At 49.3% G+C, this 16283-nt stretch overlaps 1 protein-coding gene across 6 annotated transcripts in view; it reads left to right on the plus strand.

The window, feature by feature from the left end:
- ELMO3 (engulfment and cell motility 3) overlaps positions 1-14322 on the plus strand; it is a 21640-nt gene extending 7318 nt beyond the window's left edge. For all 6 annotated transcript variants that reach the window (XM_077931714.1, XM_028739708.2, XM_028739707.2 and 3 more), the window contains 14 exons: positions 778-929; positions 1410-1488; positions 2510-2560; positions 3144-3266; positions 3885-4016; positions 4913-5017; positions 5459-5567; positions 6865-7001; positions 7846-8009; positions 8543-8655; positions 8860-8964; positions 10057-10139; positions 10795-10872; positions 11872-14322. In XM_077931714.1, the coding sequence (XP_077787840.1) occupies positions 778-929; positions 1410-1488; positions 2510-2560; positions 3144-3266; positions 3885-4016; positions 4913-5017; positions 5459-5567; positions 6865-7001; positions 7846-8009; positions 8543-8655; positions 8860-8964; positions 10057-10139; positions 10795-10872; positions 11872-12084 (1644 nt within the window). In that variant the 3' untranslated portion in view covers positions 12085-14322. The remainder of the gene's footprint in view (positions 1-777; positions 930-1409; positions 1489-2509; positions 2561-3143; positions 3267-3884; positions 4017-4912; positions 5018-5458; positions 5568-6864; positions 7002-7845; positions 8010-8542; positions 8656-8859; positions 8965-10056; positions 10140-10794; positions 10873-11871) is intronic.
- The last annotated feature ends 1961 nt before the right edge of the window (positions 14323-16283 follow it).

Raw genomic sequence — 16283 nt, forward strand, 5'->3', positions numbered from 1 at the left:
ACACCATACTTTTAAAGCACACCCAACACGCATTTAAAGCACATGACTTCTGTCAAAGAATTCTGGGAACTGTAGTTCCCCACTCACAGAGCTATAACTCACTGTAGTCGAGGCGGCAAGCCAAGGACCTGTGCACACCTGGAGCTGGCTCTGATGTTAAGGACTGAACCTAGGGTGTTCTGCTCTCTAGCACCTCTATGCAAGTCCCCACACAGGATATGTTTCCTTTTTAAAGAAAAGAGTGCCTTCAGTGCAGGGGTGGTGCATCCCATTTTCCACTCGAGACGAAATGAGAAGTGCTGCCTTGCCCTGCTACTGCACCACTCACACCAAAGCATCCCTTATCTAGGTTGCGTGGCGCAAAGTGGTGGTGATGATGGTGGCAGGTTCTGGCGAGATCTCATGAGATTTAATTGAGATCTCGTGAGATCTCACAGGAAGTCAGTGCTGATGCTGCTATTGTTTCTGTCAGTGGAGGTGGTGGGGTGCTGCCTTGGGGAGTGGGTTGGCCCTGCTCCAGTACATCCTAGGAACTGTGAATCTTCCCAGGTTATTCTACCATACAATTTGTGTTTGTTTTAAATTTTGTCAGCTGTCTTGAGTCCTGGTTCTGGAAATAATTGGGATCTAAATAAATAAATAAAATCAATTATCTTCACCCTTGGAAAACTACTGTGTCCAGGATTCAATGGGAGACGCCAGGAAAACATAGGTGAGGCTGGGGCTTTGGCCCCTCCCAGACTTATGATTCTGTCCATTCCTGTTCCTTGGCTGCAGATCGTGAGCTATGTCAACATAGTCCCAATGGATGCCTCAATCCAGCAGATTTCACTGGCCATCTTGGAGAACATGGTGCCAACCAGCCATTATCTCTTTGAGCTGGTCAAGCAACAAGTGACTCTGGATCGTCTCATTGGCCTTTTGCAAGTGTAAGCCCAGAACAAACCACTGCCAGTTTAGTTTTCCTCCCTACAGGTGCCATTTTTTCCTTCTATTTCTACTCTTCTCGGTTTTACTGCTCAGGTGTCGGTATTAAAGCATTCTTCCCATCAAGGCCTCCATTGTCCGCTCTTTAAGCACAGCCTTCCCCAACCTGGTTATCCTCCAGATGTCTGGGACTCCCATACAAGCTGTGCTGGCTGGGGATGATGGGAGTTGGAGTCCAGAACACCTGGAAGGTGCCAGGTTGCCAGAGGCAGCTTTAGGAAGCCTGTCCTTGTGTGCCCAGTTAACAGTATGACAAGCATTCATCTGTAGGTTTTAGTACCTGCGTCTTGCAACTAACTAAACTTTTCATGCATTCAGCATGAATATACATGGGGAACCTTTGGTACAGCACACAGGGGGTGCGGGTGAGATCCACTCTCCTCCAGCATTTGAACAATACTAATCTTTTGCTTTTCTTCTAGAACGAACCAGCAGCTGCAGCTGAAAGCCATGGCTCTTCTTATTGCTCTGCTCCTCAATGCCAAAGAGCCTGACAGGAGGGTAAGGGAGATCTGTTGGCCCCAGAAGGGCAAGAGGAGGAGCAGGTAGTCCTTAGCCAGTGCTGTTGGTGTAGGAGATTCACTTCCTGTAGGAGATGGTAGAGCCCCCTCTAGCGGTGACAACAAATATTGGGGTGTGCGTGTGGAAAGGTAACACCCTCATTCCCAGTGTCTCCCAGTCTCTCCCTAGCAGACCTTTAGCCAGTGCACATGTGCTTTCTCCTAGGTGTACAGCTGTTGTGGATGTGCTAAATTCTGGACCATTAGTGGGGAGGGAGGGGAGGCGGTTAGAGCAGGTGTGACTAACCTTTTGAAACCCAAGGGCCTCATTGAAGATTGTCCATCACCCTGTGAGATTTGCATGCCTGTGGTGGGCTTGGCAAAGTGACTGATGCTCACTCACTTATTTGTTCATCTGGGCATGCATACACACAACAAACATGCTACTTTCCATACATACAGTAGATGCACAGAGACATTCAGACAGGCAGAGACAGCCCGTTGTTCTTTTGCTGATCAGCAGAGAGTGGGGGGCAATGTCACCTTCCACATCATTTTGCTTCCCTGTGGCATCACTGGTCTTGGAGGAAAGGAGCCCCTCTTAGCCCAGCATGGGTGTTAGATGGAAAAAAAGAGAGGAAAGGGCCTCTTCCTTTGGTGCAGCACTATTTCAAGAAGGTCTCCAAGGTTCAGGAAAGAGAGCTCCTCCTTTCCTGAGCCTCTTAGAACCTCTTTGCATTGGTGTCAGGCTGGAGAGCAAAGAGGTGCCTGGTCTTGGCAGAGGGCTAGCAGGCCATGAGTCACCACCCTTGTCCTGCAGCCTGCTTAGGGCATGCATGGGGAGCTTGTGAATTGACAAGGGTGCCAAGTAGTCTGTGGGTGGGGAACTTTGCCACCTGATGCAAGAAATTGGAACTTGGATGCTTGCACAGATGTGCTGGGGACCTGTGCATATAGCTGAAAGAAAGGTGGGGCGGGAGGTTTGTTTTGGAACTGACTCCCTGACTCCTTTCTCCTTCCAGGGCATGATGGAGTATCTGGGAAGGAAGAACCTCCGGCAATTTATCCACAAGGTGAAAGCATGCAAGTGGCCTGCGGTGGGGTGTGTGGCATAGATTTCCTCGTCGTAAGCGTTGTGCTTTCTCACCTGTGTGCCCACTTCTCAGGCATGGGGATGGAGAAGCTTTTTTGGCCTGAGGGCTGCAACCTCCCAGGAGCCGCGTGCCAGTGGTGGGCAGGGCCAGAGGCAAAAGTGGGTGGGACAACAAACAGGAATTGTTACCTTTGTACAACAGGCTGCTTTCTATGCACATCCCTCTCTAGCCCCCACCCCAGGCAAGCAAGAGCTTGAAGACATAGTTCAGCCAGATAAGAGAGTCCTAAGGGCTGGATAGAGAGGCCCCTAGGCCTGAGGCTTCCCATCCCCGCTCTTACATTTTGACTGACTGGCCTGATTTCTCTGGGTCCTCACTCTAGCTTTCTCCCCTTCTTCTGTGGCTTCTCTTCTGCCCATTTCGCCTTGGTGGATGGTACCCCTTGTCCCCACTGAGCTCTGCTGTGAGGAGTTGGAATATTGCATCAGGGGATAAGGGGTGGAGGTGGGAGGGAAGGAGGGAGGTTGACAATGCAGGTGACTCTGCTGTTCTCCGTCCTTAGAACATCATCCATGCCTCTGAGCCCATTGGGGATGAGATGGCCCACTACCTCTATGTACTGCAGTCTCTCACGCTGAACCTTCTGGAGCAGAAGATGAGGACCCCTATGGACCCCTATTTACAGGTCTGCTCCCTTTTCCTCACTTTCGTGGCTTGCCTCTCAACTTCATTGTATTGCCCCAAAGTTTGATGGCCTCGGATCACTGGTCCCAGATTGCTGCGATCATCTGGAGTAGCCCTCCTGACTGGTCCCACAGTTACCTTGTATTTAGTTTAGTTTTCCATGCCTTTTAGTTTAGCAACCCAGAACTTTGGAACACTCTTCCTGTTGAAATCTGTCAGTTCTATTTTGTTGCCTGCTGAAAACATGCTTGTTGTGCAAACCTGGATCAGCACTCCAGCACCTTCCCACTAGCCACCTCCCCCACGCCCACCCCAGATTGGAAATTTGTGGGAGGGGAAAACTGTTCCACAGCAGAACTACACCTTCATTGTCACACAAACAGTTCAACTTTCAGTGGAGTGGAGTTTTAGCACCTTGTAAATAAGCCCCACAGAAATTGTAACCCTTTTGGGGGCTGGCTGAGAAGGGGTGGAGAGCTCTGTTCTCCTGTATGCCTCTGTCACCTTGTCACCTATGCCTGCCAGGCCAGTGTTTAAATGCAAGCTTGCAGAAGTTGCCAGGCTCATTCCCCAGCCTCTCCAGCTCATAAGGCAAACCCTGCTGATATTCTCTGTGCAGGATCAGAGGGAGCTCTTGCAGTCCCTGCGCCATGCGGCCTTTGTCTCCGAGAACGAATCCTACGCCAGCAGCTCTAACACTGAGCGCCGGCACTCCCTTTGTGCCAAGGAGTTCCGGAAGCTGGGCTTTGTGGTAAGTTCCTCATAGACTGGGGTGGAGGACCCTTTTCCTTTTGGGGGGCGCATTCCCTCGTGGGGAACCTTCTGGGGGCCTCATGCCAGGGGTTGACGGGGCCAGAGGCAAATATGTACAGGGGGGCAACAGCTGTGGCTCTTACTTCAGGACAGCTGACTACATGCCAGCTTTGCAGAAACCAGAGGTTTCTAGACACTCCTTTGAGGCAAGCAGGAGGCATTGTCACAGTTCAGAAACACATTTCAGCTTGGCAAAAGGGCTGAAGGAGGGCCAGGGAAGGGCTGTGGCCTGGGTGATGGGTGACAGTTCAGATGTCCTGACAGAGAGGCCCAGAGGGTCACATTGGGCCTCTATGCTCGGTATAGATTATATGCCACAAGAAGAGAGCACAGCAAGTATTCAAAGTACCCACAGGGCAAGTTTTGTTGAGAGGGTGGCATCGCCTGTGTCGGCACCTAACAGGTGCCAGGGTTCCAGAACCAAAGCAGGGCCCACCGCTGACCCAGCAAGCCAGTCAAAGAGACCAAATTTCATGTCTTCATCAGACTCTTCAGACACCTTCTTGGCTTCCACCTTGGCTGGGACTGCTGACACCTGCATTGCTCTCCCGCTTTAATAAATATTTGGCCCAGCTCTTCAGACAACCCTGGGCAGCTGGGTCATGCCGGCATTTTATTTCCTGCCATGGTGGCTAGGCCCAGCCAGACTTGTAGTACTGCTACTCATCTCTAAGGCAGCTTGTCAGGGCCTGGCAGTGAAGGAGAGCCCTCTGCCCCTCAGCATTTTGAGACACTGCCTCTTTATTGTGTCTTTTGTGTTGTTTTGTGTGTGCCTCCTCTCCTCCCTCACCAATCTAAGCAGCCCTAATATTGCGTTATGTCTTTCTTTTTCAGAATAACACTAACCCTGCCCTGGATTTGCAGCGCAGCCCTCCAGGGCTCCTTGCTCTAGACAGCATGGTATATTTCTCCAGACACTTCCCAAGTGCCTACAGCAGGGTAATGGAAGAGCTTGCTTGCTTTGTGACGCTGGTCCTTTCCTCCCCCGCCCCCCTAACTTATAGCAGAACTTCAGGAATCAGTAGCAGCCATGTGCTTGGGATGGGGCTGGCTCTAGGATTGAGGTGCCCCCACCCTGGGCAGAGTGTCCCTCTGGTGGGCTTTCCTCTTTGATGGGGAATAAATCCAGTTCGGTTCAGAACTTAACAGAAACATACCTGATTTGCACTTTCTAAAACAATAGGCAAACTGAAGCACAGCTATCCTTCCAAATTTGCACTTCTCTGAATTTCATGACACTGTTCTCCAACTAATATAATATAATATAATATAATATAATATAATATAATATAATATAATATATAATACTGCCTCCCTGAGCTTGCTTTTCAGACTCTTGCAGGCCTGATGAGGTTGTGACATTCTTCCTTTTCCTCTCAGTTCATTCTTGAGAACAGCAGCCGAGAAGATAAGCACGAGTGCCCATTTGCCCGGAGCAGCATCCAGCTCTGCTTCATGCTCTGTGAGATCCTTCATGTGGGGGAGCCTTGTGAGTATTAGTACTTCCCTTCTCTCTCTGAACCCAGGATGCCTTGAGACTCTGGTCCCTCTGCCGGCATTCACACACTGCCATTGAGGCCTTCTTTATGAGCCGGCAGGGCTGGTAGTGAGGTTTCTTTCTCCTAGTTCCAGTGCATTCACAGCTTTCCATAGGAAAATGTTTCTCCACTGCTGTAGGGCTGGTACCATAGACAGGAGGTAGATTGGCATCTACATGTAGTATTTGGAGCATTTTGTGGCAAATTGGCATGGCTTTCTGATTCGCAGTTGTCTAACACCCCTTTATAAAGTGCTTTCTCTTCCTAAACTAGATTGCTGAAAAAGAATATGGTGTGGGGAAAAAGGAGTGAATTTGTGTGGAAGCATGTGTGAGTGTGGTTCTGGTTCTAGTCACATATTTCTGGACTTGGAGGTGTGTCCTGTTCCTATGTCCACCAACCTGAGACAGTATTTTGCCCTGGTTCTGGTTGGTGAATCCTAGAGTTACAGTAAAAAAACAAAGTAGATCCCACAAGTCTAAAGTCTGCCACCCACCACCCCCACATGTGCAGTGGCAGATCTGAGAAGGAAACAACAAAAGGAACAATCAAGGCCTAAAAAATGGGAGGGGGGAACCAAGTTGCATAGCTGTAACCAACAAGTCCCCCTGGATGGAAAAGGAATTTATGGTGGTGTCCAGCTGTAGAGAATGAGCGTAGGCATTTAAAAATATGGTGTTCTGGGAAGACAGAGGGAACTCTCCTCCCCTACCCCCCACAGCCCTTAGGGAAGCAGTGAGGAACTTCTGGCCTTTCAGATGTTGTCAGACTCCAGCTCCTATCATCCCTGACCATTGGGCCACTCTGGCGAGGGCTGATGGGAGTTGGAGTTCAGCAGTATCTGGAGAGCACCAGGCTCTCCACCCATGCTTTAGGACAGAGCTTTCCAAACTGTGTGTTGCAACATGTTAGTGTGTCAGCTGCAGTGTATGTGCTTCCCGTGCTCCTTCCAGGGCTGGAAAGGGGTTAGTTCAATCTCCAGTTTGTTAGTAAAACTGAATTACTGTATCATGAAATGATGCATGGTCTAAAAAGTGTGTCACCAACATGAAAAGGAAAGCTCTGTTTTAGGACACTCACATCCTGTTCTGCGAGACCTCTGAGAGAAATGGGAAGATGGTATTATGGGGTGAGAAGCTCTCCATGGAAGTTCTTGGATGGTTATCGAATTTGGAGGAGCAGAAAGGAGAGAGGAGGAGATGATTTTAAAAAAACAGACCCAGGGATTGTGTTTCTCTTTTATGACAGGCTCTGAGACAGCCCAGGCCTTCTATCCCATGTTTTTCGGCCAAGAAAGCTTTTTTGAGGAACTCTTCTGCATCTGCATCCAGCTGTTGAACAAGACCTGGAAGGAGATGCGTGCGACACAGGAAGACTTTGACAAGGTGAGGCCTAGAAGCAGGGACTTTGGGGCACAGGCTCAGGATGCAAATGTGCATGTGCTAATTGATATGTATAGGTGAATACCCATTTTATTCTCCCATGTACCCATTTTATCTTCCTCACAACAACTCTATGAGGCAAGTTAGGTTGATAGAGAGCAACTGGCTTGCTGTCACCCAATAAGCTTCATCGTCAGTCTCACGCATACCCATTGGCACTGTATGATAAATAAGATGAAAACCAAAACTAATTGAACTAGAATACCATTTTTTAAATCTTACATAAAATCCAGTAATTGACCAAACAACAACAAAAATGAATTAAGTATATCCTGCTCTACCAGATACATACCTAAATTTTAAAATCCCCTTAAAAAAATTTCCAGTTTTAGTTTTCATAGGTGACTGTTAACCAGGACAAAATATTGGTCTTGAGCTATTAGATACTGAATTGAAATACTCCATCCTGTGCTGTGCTTACATGGAGGCCAGAGAGGGGCTGGCTTCCTTATCTATAGTTGTTAGATGGCTACTATTCATTTATTTCAATTTGTATGCTGCTTTTCCACATAAATGTGCCGAAAGCCGCTCACAATGCCACAGCAGTTGTGCACATCGATACATTTGGCATGATTTTTTGTTGCAAATTAGATGGGAGTCGGGGAACAAAAGTGTGTCTTATTCTGTTTACGTCTCCCCCAGCCTTTCTTTTGTAATTTGAGCACTTGCTGTATGAACATGCTTGAGGGGGCTTTCAAGAGTTTAGGGGAGAGAGGAATTTGGTGGCAATGGGGATAGGGCACTATATCTATTTGTTCACCCATTGCATGAATCTCTGGCCCTGCAGGTGATGCAGGTGGTTCGGGAGCAGATCACCAGAATCCTCACCCTAAGGCCCACTTCGCTGGAGCTCTTCAAGAGTCGAGTGAATAGCCTAAACTACAGCGAGATCCTGCGTCTTCGGCAGACGGAGCGGATGCACCAGGAGGAGATCCTAGCTGCGCCCGTCCTGTGAGTAAGGAGGCCTTGCTCACACCTTGTGTGAGGTGTTTGTAGAGTTGTCTTGTATCAATATTTTTAGTATATCTGGTGCCTGAAGAGATACCTCAAGGTATCAATCCCTGCTCTAGCTTTGGATTTCCTGCTCAAGAGGGATGTTGGACTATGTGGCTTACAGGCTTTGTGATTCTAATTCTTACAGCCCTAAATCAAAGGGTGGAGAAACTGTGACTCTCCAGATGTTGTGGACCACAATTCTCACCATCCTTAACCATTGGCTGTGCTAGTGGGGGCTGATGGGAGTTGTAGTCCAACAACTCCTATCAGCCTCTAGGGGAAGGGCCATAGCTCAATGGGAGAGATCTGCTTTGCCTGCAGTTCAGTGCTGGAACAGAATGGGAGGATGTTCTGCTCTCTGGGAATGCCAGAACAGAGAGAATGTTCTCATTCCGGCAGTAGGGATGAGGCTGGAGGACGCTTGAAAGGTCATGGGGCCTTGTGATATTAGGCAGTGTTACTCTTCCTTCCACTGTGCTTTGTCCCAGGGAATTGAGAGAGCGCCTGAAACCTGAGCTTCTCAAGCTGATCCAACAGCAGAGACTCCTCCACCTCTGCGAAGGGACGCTCTTCCGCAAAATTAGCAGCAGGCGGAGACAGGGTAAGTGGCTGGAGGCCATGTTCTCCACTGAGGGATTGCAAGGGTAGCTGGAGCTTGTGTATCTTGGGCTTCTGACGGGAGAGGAGCCTACTAGGAAACAAGTGAGTCAGGAAGTTGGAAGGCAAGGGGCTCATACTGGATCTACTGCAGGAAGGGCTCTTGCAGCCATAATCTCCATGCTGTGACTTGTTTTCTCTTTGCTAGATAAGCTCTGGTTCTGCCGCCTTTCTCCCAACCACAAATTTCTGCACTATGGAGACGTTGAAGAGGGCATAGAAAGTCTGCCAATTGAGAGCCTGCCAGAGAAAGGTATGCAGACCTGTCCCGTGTGTCGCATCTGACCTTCAATATTCCTGCTCCCACTATGGCTTCCAAGGCTGCTTTGCTTCCTCTGTTGTGCCACTCACAAGACCAAAGGTGGGAAGCCACCAAAGCAAGAATGAGAACCGAGAATCCCTAAAGTGGGTATCTCAGAAATATGGGGCCACCACTGAAAAGACCCTTTGACCCTTCCTTCCTTCCTTCCTTCCTTCCTTCCTTCCTTCCTTCCTTCCTTCCTTCCTTCCTTGCTTCCTTCCTTTTATATCCTGCCCTTGCTACCAAAGGGCAGCAAACATGAAGAGATAAAAACATCATAAAAACAATTCCAATACAGATGCAGGCTAGGAAACATCTCAACTTAAAAGCCTGGTTGAACGAGGTCTTCAGTAGATTCCTGTCTAATATTCAAAGGTGGGAGGAATTCCAAAGGGCAGGTGATACAACACTAAAGGTCCGATTCCTATATTGTGTGGCATAGACTCCCTGATCAGATGGCAACTGCAGGAGGACCTCACCTGCAGAGCACAGTGCTCAATTGAGTATATAAGGGGTGAGATGATAGTTCATTTATCTGAAAGTGCCCATCAACCTAATACATCTTGATGGTGGGCCCATACGCAGGGTCTCATCGAGGTTGATTTTAAAGGATTATATAAAAGCAGCCCTCCTGGAGGAGGAAGGAGAGGCTGCCACCCTCCCAGAGGAGCAGCAAGTCTTCCCTTGGGGCATCTGGTCAAGGACATTCTGCCAAGATCCATCTAGTCAAGCATCCTCCCCGAGTGCTCATCCAGGTCCCTGCAAACCAGGGGTGGGGGACTTGTGGCTCTCCAAATGTTGCTGGACTCCAGTTCCTATCATTCCTGGCCATGCTGGCTGGAGCTGATGGGAATTGGAGTCCAACGACGACTGGAGCACCACCAGTGCTGCACCCTTGGCTTGAAGAAACTCATGTGGGAGGGTATGGATTGGACACATTCTTATCCCTGCTCCCGAATCCTGTGGTTCTCCTGGTTTGAGCTCTGCACATCTGTCCTTGTTGCCTGGTGGTGTTTTAATCTGTGTGTGCTTGTTTGCCCAAAGTTCCTGTGGCAGATATGAAAGCATTGCTTACTGGCCGGGAATGCCCACAAACCAAGGAGAAGAGCTCTGGCAAACAGAACAAGGTCAGTTTGCATTCTGTTCTTCTTCTCCTCTCACTGTGCACATGTATGCAAGCTACCTTATCCTCCCTACTGTTACTTAAGAGTCCTGCTGGATCAGGCCAGTGGCCCTTCTAGTCCAGCATCCTGTTCTCACAGTGGCCAGCCAGATGCCTGTGGCAAACCCACAAGCAGGACCTGAACAGAAAAGCATCAGTGCTCCACCAGCTTCATTCAGCAGCTTCATTCAGGCCTGTTAGCATTAAATACTCATATTGATTTTTTAATGGAGTTCAAATTGTAATATAATAAAATACAATAAAATAAAATAGCAGTAACAATACATTGAAAAACATACAGCATCTAGCATAGTGCATTATAGTTGCTACACTAGGCAGAAAAATGGTCCAAGACCCTCAGAAATTTTCAAGTGGCCTATGGGTTTCTGATGGTTTTCAAATTGTTTTGAAACGTTTTAAAGTTGTTTTTATTTTAACTTTTAAAACTGCATTGTGTTAACTTTTTGAAGTTTGATGTCTTGGGCTCCTTTGGTTGGAAAGCTAGAACAGAAATTTAGTAAGTAATTCTGCTGAGTGGGGACCTGGACTTCTGCCCCAAGGTCTGATGGAACCGCATCATTGAAAATGCCTGGCATCTCTTCCCACTTTCCTCCCTGCAGGACCTCCTAGACCTTGCCTTTTCCATCAGCTATGATGTTGGGGAACATTTGAATTTCATTGCTCCTACGCGCTATGAGGTGAGTAGCTACGTGCTGCAGAGGATCTCCTGTATCTTAACAGAATGGGGTATTTGTCTCTCTCTGCAATAGAGCAGGGCTCAAGTGGAACCTGCAAGAACATGCTGATGCATGAAGTGCTCTTGCTCACAGTTCCCCTCAGCCGTGCTCTATGCAATCTCCCTTTCCACTTCCCCTCCCATCTACCCAGCTCCTCTCCATGACAGCCGGACAGCATTTTGTAGCTGTGCAGCATCCTCATAGGAACATAGGAAGTTGCCATGTACTGAGCCATCTAGCTTATTAATGTCTACTGCCTGGCATTGGCTCTCCTGGATTTCAGGCAGCGTCTTCTCCCAGCCTTACCTGGAGATGCTGGGGACTGAACCGAGGACCTTCTGCGTGCAAGGTGGTGCTCTACCACTGAGCTAGGACCCTTCTCCCCTTAAGTGGCTACTCAGTCCTCAACAGGCTGTTTGGGGGTTTATCTCCACTTGAGCCCCCCCCCCCCAAGGCTTTGTGTACTCATGCAAACTTTGGGGATTCCCCCATGCCTGCTGCAAGGAGGGTGTTGTTTTGGCTACAAAAGCAATGGCAGGCACACCTGAACAATTGGAAAGAGAGGGAATGCTTAGGCACAGAGAAGGGACAGCAGTAGTACTCTAGCAGTCAGACCCAGCACGAATTCTGAAGTGGTCTACGGTGTTACCCACTGTAACTCAGTGGGTTGTCTCCAACTAAGCTTTACTCGGAGTACGCCCATTAAAGTGAATGAACCTAAGCCAGTCATACCCATGGGTTTACTCTGAGAAGGGCTAGCATTGGCTACAACCCTCTGATCCTTGCTTTGCCCTTTTGCAGCAATGTTAAAATAGCACAGTGAGAATATTAGTGCTCTGCTGGACCACACCAGCTTCCTGTCAGAAAGTGCTTGTGTGAACCCCTCCTTCAGCGCACAGGCTGGAGCTTAGGAGTTAATGGATGATGGAACGAGCAAACCCCCTTTTCCTTGTTCTTCAGTTCTGCTTATGGACCGATGGGTTGAACGTGCTCCTGGGCCGAGAGATGGCGAGCGAACGGACGCAGAGCGACCTGGACATCTTGCTGTCTATGGAGCTCAAACTGCGGTTGCTGGATCTGGAGAACATCCCCATCCCAGATGCTCCACCAGCCATCCCAAAGCCCCCCAGCAACTTAAACTTCTGCTACGATTTCACCCATATAGAACAGTAAAGGCTACCTCTTCCTAGCATGCTCTGCTTCTCATAGCCGCTGGCTCGTTTTGGATGATCCTCCAAACCAGATCAGGAACATGCGGCAGATTTCCCCTCCCCCCAACCCTTGCTTAGGTACCAGTTCACTTCCCCATGTCATGTTTGCTGTAACCATTGTTTCCCATGATGCTGAAACTGAAAAACACACACACTAAGCTTAGTGCTAGCTGGTAAGTCACATTTGAGCGACAGTTTCAAATAATTTTGTTTGGAGAGTAGTGCTGACCCACAGATTGCCTTATTCAGTTATCATAGCAAACCAAATTGCAATGAATCAACATTATCACAAGCAAGGGAGAAAGAGTGTGCCAGTCTGCGGCATGTTCTCAATCCTCCAAACTAAGCCCATGTATCTAGAATCTTAATTCTGAGTTTAAAAAACCCAATAGACACATTTGCAGATATATGTGTACGTATAGAAACCTGACCTAACTTGCTTTCTTCCAGCTACAGCATTTGAGACCTCTCAGAATTTTGAATAATTTCCTCCAGGTTGTTTTGCCAGGGACTTGGGAACGTATTGGAGGACGAAACAGGTCTTAAAGATTGAAAACTGAACACTATGAAAGGGAAACGGAGATGAGCCACTGATTCCCACCCACGGGGCTCTCTTGTCTTTATAGCCAACACCTGCAGCAATGAGTGCTAGAAAGTTGCTTTAAAAGAAAGAAGAGAGAGGCTTGCCTTCTGTGGATCCTGGGTTGTATTTTTAGATACCCTATTTTAGACTTTCCCATGTGATGATAATCCACCGCACAGAGATGTTGATTCTGTCAGCAAAACTGCTGCTTTACCAATGGATTGTATTTCACATTTAGCCTTGCTATACAGTGAGGTTGCCTCAATTATGCAGATGACCTATATTATGCAAAATTAAAGGAGTTGGGGAAATATGACCGGGGGAGGACAGAGTCCTCCCCTCCATCGCTTTTCCGAGGAATACATAAATAGATCTCCCACCTTAAGAAACTTTGACTCCTTCCACAGAGAGAGTGGCAATGCCACCTCTTTCCTAGTTCTGTTTAGCTAAATACTGCCTACGGGATCTCTCTTTGCCACATTCTGAAAGGCAGAAACAAGCACTTTACAAAACTGGCTCCCTTGCTCTATGAGAACAGCATCAGGTATGTTTTGTCACCTGCCTGAGCAACAGGAGAGCTGTGACAGGGTGAGGCACTCTGCCTAAAACTGTAGCATAACTATCTTTTCAGGGACCTTTTCCCCATAGCTGTAGCAAGGGAGGGACATATGGAGAGAGGTGTTTCTTCTTTCTTTATCCCCTCTTTCCAGAATGCTTCCTTTCTTCATAGGCTCTTGAATCAGTGCCTGTTTCAGAGAAAAGCTCTTAAAATGCATCCAAAGTTTTCTTGAAAATATTTTCAAGATGTGACATGGTACTTGTTAAGCCAGGGGTGTGTGTGTATCTGTTTCTTTTGAACTATCTCCCTCAATTATGCACTGACAAAAGATGGATTCAATGGCCAATGTCAATCATGCAAATTAAGCAGCTTTAAGTAACTTCTTATTTTGCACTTCTTACCATTCCACATACTTTTTTCTTTCTTTTTCTTTTGCTAGCCTCCCAGCAGCGGTGGGGTAAAGGGAGATACCTATGCAGACACTAAAGTCCCATGGTGAGGAAATTTTGGCCCTCCAGATGTTGCTGAACTACATATCCCATGAGCCCCAGCATTCATCGCCAATGGCAGGGATGGTGGGAAGTTGTAGTTCAGCAACATGGAGAGCCAAAGTTTCCCCACAGGTTGGCTAAGGCCAGGAAGCTGACACTCAGGTGGCATTCCCATGGGCAGCCAATTCCTTTGTTCTTCTGTTAAGTCATTTTGTAAGTAAATGTGATTTTGGTTTTCTTGTGAAATTTTCTAGATGTAACACACACACACACACGTATTTTCACAGCACTATGCCTCTTTAGAAACACTGAGTCCAATTGCACTGGAGCGGCTATTTCCTAGCCTCCTACCCCCTTACCTCTCTGTGTTATTCATCAATCTTGCAGCACTGTAGCTGCCCACTATCATAGGAAACATTTCCACCTTCAGTATCTCCTGTAAAGGACTTCCCAGACTCCTTGAATTCCTTCCTGCTCAGGTGCTTCTACTGTAACATGTTCACTGTGGTACTGCCTCTGGCACAGAGGCCTTAATATTATTATTAATAATAAAGGGAATTATCTTTATGGAGTTTTTTTTGGTAACTGCTGTGAGTGGTTGAAGCTTTGCAATGACTGTGCACAAACCAGAGGAATCGGTTTCTCTGCTTGCCATTGTGAAAGCAGGCGGTTCCTCTTGATGTGACTGGGATTTTAAAAAGCCCAGTGAACGGATGGCCCAACCTGTGGCCCTCATGTTGTTGTTGGACTCCAGCTCCCATCAGCCCCAGCTATTATGGCCCATGGTCAGGGATTATGAGACCTGTAGTCCAGCAACATCTAGAGCAGTGTTTCCCAACCTTTTTTGGGCAAAGGCACACTTGTTTCATGAAAAAAATCTCGAGGCACACCACCATTACAGCCCCGTGACGTCAGCACGCAGCGTCACGCCAGGAGGGACATGAATTGCTAGCAAATTACATAATCACCTCCTTGAGGGCTGGCTCATCTTCTCCGAAGGCAGAACCCCATTAATTAACAGCACAGACTCACACCATAGCCAAGACGAGGGGGGAAAACCTCAGTCATGCACAGTCATGCACATGTGGGGGCTAAATGAGGACGAAGACCGGGCAGAGAGCAGGGTTCAAATCACCCCACCTGGCCAGGACAATCCCTGGGTGCTCCCTTGGGCCACTCGCCTGACCCACCTCGCAGGGCTGTTGTTGCGAGGATAACACGGGGAGAACCACGCGCGCCCCCGGGAGCTCCTTGGAGGAGAAAGCCGGCGATGAATGCAATGCACGAAATATATGAGAGGCGACCAGGTTTTGCAGGTGAGGGGCCCCCGCCAGCCTCCGCTTCCAACACCCGGCGCAACGACGCCGAAGTTTCCCCCTGGGCTCGGCTCGGGGAGCAGCGGTGCTCCCCCCCGGCTCCCCTTCGCCCTCCCGGCTCTCTCTGCCGCCCACTGGGGACCCCCCTCACCTGCCAAGTCTGGAGCGCCGGTGGAAGTTGCATGCATGCATGCAGGGCGCCGCGTTGCCATTGCATTGCACTCCATGCAACGCCTGCACGCATGCATTGCCTTGCACGCCCGCCAAGGGGTCTCCCCGCGGTCCGATGCGTCCCCTCCGGCGCGGATGCAGCATTGCAAAAATAAAAAACCCCCGACGCAGCCCTACCTGGGGGGCAGCCTCTGCCTCCGCCGCTCCGCCTCCGCGGGGATCCCCGGCCTCCATCTTGCCGCCCGATCTCCGCGGGGGCGCAGGCAGTCTGCGCGGGGTCTGCGCGGAAGAGCCCCTACCCGCCCGGCCGCCGCCGCCGCGCTCATTCCATGGCTGGGAGAAGAGCGCTTCAAACAAAACGCCCGGCCCGCCAGGCCACGCTGGGAAACGTAGTTTGTGCACCCCGCGCGGGCGCGGAGCCCAAGGGCGAGGGGACTACGGATCCCGGCAGCCCCCGCGCTGGGGACGGAGGGGGAGAGGCCGGGTGCAGGGATGGAGGGACGGGTGGGCGAGCGAGTGAGTGAGTGGCAGCCGCCAAGCCTTGGCCGAGAGCCAGGAAGGGCCTCCCCGGAGGAGGAGGAGGAGGGAGGCGCAGAGCGGGAGGGAGGGAGGGAACCCCAGGGGTCATCTAGTGATGGCGCCCCAATCGAAATTTTGACTTTAAAAAAAAATAATCTTTCAATTTTTTAATTTTTCCCGCGGCACACCAGGCAACATCTCGCGGCACACTAGTGTGCCGCGGAACAATGGTTGGGAAACACTGATCTAGAGGACCATAGATTCCCTGTCTCCCTTTTAAAGCAAGTGAGCTGCACTCTTCAGGCCACACCAGCAGCTGCTTTTTTGAAGTACTCTGCAGAGGAACCCCTGCATGAGAAGCCTAATGACGTACGTGGAAGTAAGTGAACATTATGCAGCTGCCTTATGGTGGGCCTGGTTGTGGGTTCTCTTCAGGCCTGGTATCAGTATGGTGGCATCCCTGGGCAGCAGCCAGAGCCCAGTAGGGCTCTAACTGGGATGAGCCATGAGCGTGCCTTAGCT

Source organism: Podarcis muralis, chromosome 7 (assembly GCF_964188315.1).
Source record: "Podarcis muralis chromosome 7, rPodMur119.hap1.1, whole genome shotgun sequence".
Taxonomy (NCBI): Eukaryota; Metazoa; Chordata; class Lepidosauria; order Squamata; family Lacertidae; genus Podarcis; species Podarcis muralis.